At 38.7% G+C, this 8662-nt stretch overlaps 1 protein-coding gene across 1 annotated transcript; it reads left to right on the forward strand.

Moving 5' to 3' along the window:
* The first annotated feature begins 988 nt into the window (after positions 1–988).
* On the forward strand, positions 989–8223 carry PPP1R15B (protein phosphatase 1 regulatory subunit 15B). The gene is made up of 2 exons (XM_063297539.1): positions 989–2478; positions 5879–8223. The coding sequence occupies exons 1-2, from the start codon at positions 1279–1281 to the stop codon at positions 6098–6100; spliced, it is 1422 nt and encodes a 473-aa protein (XP_063153609.1). The 5' UTR covers positions 989–1278; the 3' UTR covers positions 6101–8223.
* Positions 8224–8662: the final 439 nt, after the last annotated feature.

Below are 8662 nucleotides of genomic sequence, written 5' to 3' on the forward strand. Positions count from 1 at the left end.
ATTCTTTGCTATTGTTGAAACAAGGTTAGCTTGTCTCTAGTGGCTCCACCAAGGTAACCAACCTTTTGAGGACTTGGCTACTACTATCTTGTCCAGCAGCCTAACCTTTGTACCAACCTGTGAAAGGGAATGTTTTTCCTACACTTTCTACTCTCTTTCATAAAGGCTTCACAGCTTTGCACAATGTCACACTATAAGGGATGGTTATGAATCATAATGGCTAGGACACCTTGTGACTTACCATAGTGTACAAACCAGGCCATCTCAACTCATAATACGGCCGGTGTGTTTTGGCTGTCTGTATTATGTGAACACAATAATGGTTTATTAGCATGGTTTATAGTTTAGAGAGGTATATGAGCAGAGCCTTTGTGTTCACCAGCAACTATCAGCAAGAAATAAAACACCCATCTCCCAGCGTAGAAATGGATTTAGAAATGTGTGTGACAAGTCGAATCTGCAACAAAATGTCGCACAGGAGCGCTCCAGTTCTGGATTCAAGCAAGCCCGCAGCGATTTTTTTTTTCCCCAGCGGCTATCCCATCTTTCCTTTCCCCAACCTGAGTTAACAAATCCAGTCCTCAGTTTTCCCGTAGCAGTTTTTGTGGTTTCTTCTTTTCTTCCCCAAACATCTTGGGGATGGCGTCATTTTTACCGAAGAATATGAATTCGGTGTTAACATAAGACAGGAGATGTAGATTATTTCGTAAACTGTTTCTGGCAAAGGTAGCGGTCACCTTTTTTCGAGTCAAGCGAGACTATAAAGTTTACATCAAAGGATACGAAGGACATCTTTACTATAATTTGCTAATTGAGTGTTGTTGTTTTTTAACGACTGGCTGATGCAATCCCTGGGCTGTGGCAACATCCAGTTACCACCGTTCCCTCCCGACCGCAGGCGGGGCGGTGCTTGAGCAGAGGACCATTCACATGCTAGGTTACTCGGATGGCGTAACTAGCCAGTTCAGCTTCTCTTTTGGATAGAGCCCGCACTTCTTTCCCCCACGCTAAAAAGTGGGCGCTTGCGCGTTTGCTCCCTCCTGATCTTCCGCCCTCAGTCTTAACTACCACTTCTCTTCTGCAGCCGCCGCCATTTTATCCCTCTCGCTGAACCTGCTTTGGAAAGCCGAAAGCGGTCGTCAGCATTCGCTGGAAAGATGGCATGGCCCAGCTCGGGAAGAGGCCGTTTCATCCTTAGAAATCCCTTAAATCTCACAAGCCGAAAAAGGCGGACAATTCACATCGGGTGGAAGCGCTGAGGTAAGGAGCGTCCCACCCATGGAGCCGCGGAGGGAGCGAGAGCAGGCGGCCCCTCGCCTCAACACCTGCCCGCCCTCGCTGCCGGCCCCACAGCCCGACGCCCGATTTTCATTGCTGCGGCCCTTATTGCAGCTGCTGCAGCGCCTCCTGCCCGGTCCGATCAGTCCCTTCTTCTGGCTGCCTTCCGAAGTCCACGCCACCACCCCGGAGACTTCGCTGCCAGTGTGGGAGACTCCCGGCCTGACTCCGATCTTGGCCGTTGAGCACCAGCTGCGCGTGGTCTCTTCCTCGTACGTGCTGGGCGGCACTGACAAGAGCTCTCTGCCCGAACCCTTACGGGCCAAGTTTCCCGGGATCTTGCAGCGAGTGCCGTGGCAGCCGCGTAAAGCCGTTGTTGACGAGCCAGACTCCGATTGCGGCTACTACAGCTTAGAGGTCGAGGAGCAGTTGCGAGAGGCCTGGGCCCCAAAGGAGTGTGGTGAGGAAATCCAAGAACACGGGGACCTCGCGAAAACGCCGCAGCCTCTGGAGGGGGGCAGTGCTGGGCGGGAAGCGGCTGCGGAGGTCAGCTCCGATGTAGGACCCGACCTGCCGGTGGTGGCCAGACCGGCGTGTCCTAACAAGCTGATCGATTACATCTTGGGGGGCACTTGCAGCGGGGAAGAGAGCGCGGAGGAGGACAGCGATGGTGAGGTGGAGGAAAATGACGTTGGCTTTGACAGTGAAGCCTCCTTTTCGGAGTCGGAAATAAGCCAAGATGGAGAAAGCATTCATCTGTGGAACTCTTTCTGTAGCCCCGATCCATACGACCCGTGGAATTTCACAGCAGCTGTGCAGACTGCTGGGAATGTGGGAGAGGAAGGGCCCACCAGAGAGTCAAATGAGAGTGAGGTGGTGGAGGATTCCTCTTCCTGGAGTGAAAGTTCCTGTGAGGAAGATGACTGGGAATCTAGTAGCATAGATGAATCTGAAAATTTGAAATTGTGGAACTCCTTTATTAATTTGGAGGATCCTTATAACCCTTTCCATTTTAAAGCCCAATTTCAGACTGCAGGAAAGAAAGGGAAAAGTGACTTGAAAGGATCCACAGGTTTAGGACTTAGCCCCTCTCAACATAGTATCTTACTTAGCTGTCAGCTTCACCTGCTTGATAATGAAGGCAGTGAAAATGTGAGGTATGGCATCCTCCCTAGAGAAAAATGTAAGAAGAAGAAAAAGGTATGATTATCTTTTATTTGTATATTGTTAATGCTGGAGACATTCTTTGAATAGTGAATTCATTTGCATTGTGCCTGACAAAAATTTGGGATAGCTATTGCAAAAGATAAGCATATGGTTTATGTACCAGATCAAATTTCTGACGAAAGTTAAAGCTTGAATTTGTAGTTTGCGTTGTCCCAGCTCCTAGTAAATTGCTTCATTTTTTTCAGGTCATAAAATACTTTTCCCCAAGTTGAGAGACTTGGTCTCAAGGATCCAAGATAAGATTTGTTCTGTTTGCTAAGATGATAAAAATTAATTTAAAAAATTACAAGTATTTGGAAATCTTTCTTAAAGAAAGATTAGAGTCTTCCTTTCATATGCTTTTAGGGATACTCGTATTTCATTTACTCCCTTTTAAAAGTTTTATTGGTTTAATAAGAATGGGGCATTTAATGCAATAAAGCCAGGCTCTTTGATTTACATGTGACTAATGGGAATTGTGTCATGCATCCTCTGATATGTACAGCTTTTTCTAGAACAAAATCACAATTCAGCCACTTTGCTTTTTCTGAAAGACATTATCTTCCCCACCCCCCAGCTGATGTGGCACTAAACTGGAAGTGGTACCATCTAGCGCAAGTTTGTGTGTTTTTTCGGCAGCTTGGCTGCTCTTTGTAACTCCATTTGGTATAGCAGTGACCAGATATAGTGCATAAAGTAGTTCTGCGTGGTTGAACACATGAAATCCTTAGGATGACTTTTGGATTTTTCAAAACAGCATTTAATTATATTTCTTAGCCATATTTGAAATAGAATATTCTGCAGTTGCCTGTGATGGGGGTTTGCTCTGAAAAAGGTGTGGAAATTCATATTGTTGCAGTAGGATACATAATTTCAGTGCTGTCGTAGGGTTTTTGTGAGGAACATGATATAGTTCTTATTCTAAAACAGCTTCCATTTAGAAAGCCATTGTGGTAAGTTGCTCTTAGATTGGAAAATTGGAATTATACACATAGTGTTTTTTAAATCTGATATATAATTGTAGTCTTCAAAATTAATATGTTCATGGCAATGCTTGTCTTTTTCTGGAGAGAAATGACAGCATATGTAATAGAGTATTATGATTTTAACACAAGGGATCTACTTTTTATTAATACATTTATATTCCTCTTAACCTCGAAGTAGTGCAAAATCTCACCTCATCTCCCTTCAGTTTTATTCCCACAGTAAACATGTGAACTAAGGCTTACAGATGGTGATTGGTCAAAGGGCATCCAGTGAGCTTCATGTCTGAGGCGGGATTTAAATATGCTTTTATATACAGACACATTAATTAGACACTCTTACCCAGATGTAGATAATCTGGTGTCTGCAACATGTTTGAACTATGACTACCATATGCTCTAGCTGGCATGGCAACTATTGGGAATTACCTGTTTATCCAAAAGATGTTATCCCTGCTTTAACCGCTAGTTTGCACTAGCTTTTATGAAGCAGAATAGTGGGTTACTGTAAAGAAAATGTATTGTTATCCCTGCTTTAACCACTAGTTTGCACTAGCTTTTATGAAGCAGAATAGTGGGTTACTGTAAAGAAAATGTATTGTTATCCCTGCTTTAACCACTAGTTTGCACTAGCTTTTATGAAGCAGAATAGTGGGTTACTGTAAAGAAAATGTATTGTTATCCCTGCTTTAACCACTAGTTTGCACTAGCTTTTATGAAGCAGAATAGTGGATTACTGTAAAGAAAATGAAGGTTAATGATTCACTGCTCCTAATTTAAGTCTATATGACCAATATATGGTGCACTGTGTGTAGAAGGCTGTGTTCCCTCAGTTGATAGACTTGTCTTATGAATGTTGTATCCTAATCGAATGACATGTTAGCATTTTTAGCTTTGTCTTCTGGTTAAGTAATATACATATAATTTATAGTGTCTAGATCTACATGGAATAAAGAAGCAGTAAAATAACATGTGTTTTCAGAAATTCCTAGAGGTATAAAATTGTGTATTTTAGATTAACCTTCCCTGTAAATCGTTCAGTGACTACTTTCAAAACAAATTTCAGATCCCTTGTGTATCTTTCTAGTGACACAGAAAATTAACAAAGGTCTGTATGCAATATATAGCATAATATTACATGACCTGGTAATGGCGCCCTAGAGAGAACTGTAGAATGATGTAAAAGGCAGGAAAGTATAATGCACAGAGGGAGAAGCTGATGTAACTATCATTTTATGTGAAGGTACTATCTTGGAGTAGAATGGTTTTATGTGTAACTCTAATAATACATTAAAATGCCAAGAAATATAGGACACTTTTTTATTAGAACCACTTAAGCAACCACACACACAGACTTCTGACTTCATCCCAAAAGGAGCAGGTGAGAAATATTGTTGTTAAGCAAAGTATTCTGGTTTGCAATTGGTGACTGCAAACTGACTTATGTTCTATTATCGAGGGACCGGAGAGGAGTTAAGATAATGCTTTGTTAGGTTTTTACTGCCTTAACATTTTGAACGTACAGTACTTTAATATACTTTATCCTGGCTCTTTAAATGGCTTAATTGTATTGAACTTTAATTGCTATGAACTGTTTTGAGGGTTTTTTTAATAAGCAAAAGGCAATATATATGTGATTTTATAAATTAATCTGAGCTTAACATGGAAGAAGCAACAAAATTCAAGACATATCAAAGTGTACAGTCAAACACAGCCAATTTTCTTTCTGTGAAAAATTTCATTCAGCAGGAAACTTTATTAAATGTACTAGCGTAGGCTAACCTAGCAAGAAAGCAGTGGCAGATTATTTATGTATCTTGTTAAGAAACCTGACTAAATAAGTTTCTCCAAGTCATAAGAACTAAGTTTACTTTGAAGGAAGCTTTACAGGTATTCCTTGCTTAATGACCATTCATTTAGTGACAATTTGGACTTACAACAGTGCTGAAAAACTGACTTTCAGCCAGTCCTCGCACTTACAACCATCGCAGCGTGCCTGCGGTCATGTGATCACCATTTTTGACCTTCACAGCCAGCTTCCAGCAAGCAAAATCAATGGGAAACTGCTTCACTTAGCAACCAAAATTCCAGTCCCAATTGTGGTTGTTAAGTGAAGACTACCTGTACTAAAAATCAGTCATAGTTATCATTTAATATAATTTTTAAATCTGCATCTTCTGATCTCTTCTGTAAATATTGGATTGTACCACAACATAAAGACCAAGTTAAACAGGAATCTCTTTCCACAAGGGAATTTCTTCCTTATAGTAGAGTTAAAAATATATTCTTTCCTTCTCCCAAATGATGAATGATATATATTTGTCTAAGTTTTTGTTTAATATCAAATATATTATAAAACTGAGTGTCATGTAAATGTCTGATAATTTGATCTAATTTTATACTTTTCACAGGTGACTTTCCTTGAAGAAGTTACTGAGTATTATGTAAGCAATGAGGAAGATCGCAAAGGACCTTGGGAGGAGCTAGCACGTGACGGATGCCGATTCCATAAACGAATTCAGGAGACTGAAGATGCTATTGGATATTGCTTAACAGTAGAACACAGGCAGCAAATTCGTAATAGATTCCAGGAAATGTATTATGAAAGACTTGATATATTAACACCTTATTAATTATCCAGGGTAATGATGCTTATGACCATCTTTCAAGACATCTATTAAAATGACAGCTGCCTCTAATAATATAAAACTGGGAACCAGAGTAATTTTAATAGTATGTCTCAATTCTCTGCCAACAAATATGCTGTATGACCTGGATGCAGTGTTGAAGCAAATCTTTTGAACATCCAGTGTGTTCATAATTGCTCCTTTCTAATGATAAGTATATCTATTTTTGCAAAAGCCAATCCAGAGATGCCTCCTTGTGCATTTGTATGTTCTGTCTCATTCACATAATATCTATGTGAGCAAAGAAATGTGTGGAATTTTGCACTTTTTAAAGGGGAAAATATTTTGCAAGTGTATTTATTGGGTTTGGAACCCAACAATGCAGTTCTGATTTAAAGTTTGTAAATTGCAGCCTGCTCTTATAATTTGTGTATAACAGAAAATTGAAATGTTCCTATTTTTCCTGTAATTGAAATGAATTTACACAGTAACACTGTCTACTTCTCACTGATCTTTCTCTTACGTATTTGATTTTAACTGAATTCTTTTTTCTGCATAAAAGTCTCCCTTATGTTTGTAGAGATTTTTACTTTGTTGGAATAGAATGCTGTATATTTTACAGTAAAATTGCAAACAGTATTGGACTGTTAACAGCAGGAATCTCAGTTTAAACCGCCAGTAAGGTGGTTAGTAACATATTCTTCCTCACTTTTGGCATTATACCAATCTAATAGACACAGCATTCCATTCCTGTGGATAGATCGCCAAAATTCTGCAGCAGTTCTGTTTTTTATTATTTCAGAAGGAATCTGTCCTCAGTAAACACTGTGGTAAGGAAAATATTAAAATATGTTGATTTGATTGCAGTCCGTTCCAGATATTTCAAATTTATGAGGGGAAAAAAATCATAGAATTCAATATTTGTAATGCTGATTGGTTACAAAGCTTACCAAAATAATCAATATGAGTATAATTGTTCACATAGCAATATAACCATTTCTAAGGATAGTTCTAGAAATATTCTTAATGCATTAATCTATTCCTAATCATTAATGTTACATATTTGGTCAAAATACAGGTTTGGATTATCTGAAGCATTTTTTGAATCGTGTATGGATTCCAAATAGTGATTTAAATGGCTTAAGTAAGCAGCTGTATCCAGTATTCAGAATTATTGGGATACATTCATTGGGTTAACTGACTGTTTAGTTTTAGATGGGCTGCTCCTGGAGGAAGCAAGGAATACCAGTAACATCCATTGCTGCAATATGTCCTTAACACAAATCACAATAAGTGGCTTTACTTTTTTCTATCTAACGTTTCACTGACTTCATGTTTGTACAGTAGTTTGTTATACCGCAGATGTTCTGTGCTTTAGTCCAGGTGAATTCTAATAGAATAAATAGCCCTTTAAAAAAGTTTCTGTAGAACACAAAAATATGTTTTAAGATGTAATAATCTAGAGAATTTATATATGGAATACTTGATGCATATCTGAAAAGGGTGCCCTTGAAGTGCTGCTGCAACATTTCATTGAGCTATCTGGGGCAGTTCCAATGTATCCACAGACCTGTGTACTTGGCTTCTGTTTAAACACTCATAAAGCCACAGAGGATAGAAAAAATTTCTACCTTGATACTGTTTTAAGTATTGTCTTTTATTGGTCAGTTGCTGACTACTGGGAGGAATAGTGATTCTGTCACTCAGTCTGAAGCCATTTAAAATGATGAGTGCAGATTCCTGAAATAAAATTAATTCATTTTTTTCTCTCTGTAGAATGATTTAATGGTGCTACATGTGGCAATGAAGGATGTCTTTACAAATTTATTTAAGTAGTGAGACATGAAAAACTAATTCAAAAACTTTAAATCAAAACTGTATCAGAATTTTATTTTTATATCATTTTAGAAAGGCAAAAAAATAGAGACAGAAAACTTTTCATATATACAGGCTTAAAAGGATTTGATTGTATCTCATTTTTTATACTTAAACATATGTTTCTGTATATAATCTCTTTGAAACTAATCTATAGATTGTAATAAAGAAACTTTACATGTTTAAACTGTCTGGAAGATTGTGCTGCCGTGATATTGGAGTGTAGCTCTTAAAATAAATGGAGTATTCTTTGGCAGTTTTGGAGCTCTGCAGTGCTTTTATAATTTGCCTTTGCTAAATACTTGGAGTTGCTAAGGTGCCACCAGGACAGTACCAAATCAATTGTTATATGGAATTTGTTCTATTCAAGGTTGTCTTAAGGAGTGGTTCTGGAATGAATTTCTCATCCTCTTGGATTTGTTCCTGGTGTATGCACGTAAACTGACAGAAGAGTTTTAAAGTAGCAGGCAAAATACAATAGAAGTTTGAAATATTTAGAATTAAAATTGTTGGCAGTCCTGATATGCTTGACTCAGTTAATGAATTGGATAGAAAGTGAATGCTGCAAATAGCTTTGAACTAGCACTCTTTTCAGTTTCAATGTATGAAAATTGTTACAGTAAATGTTGACATGTCCAGCTAAGATGACACCACCACACTTTATATAGGTTTTTTCTCCTTGTTATGCTGTGC

Source organism: Candoia aspera, chromosome 3 (genome assembly GCF_035149785.1).
Source record: "Candoia aspera isolate rCanAsp1 chromosome 3, rCanAsp1.hap2, whole genome shotgun sequence".
NCBI lineage: Eukaryota > Metazoa > Chordata > Lepidosauria > Squamata > Boidae > Candoia > Candoia aspera.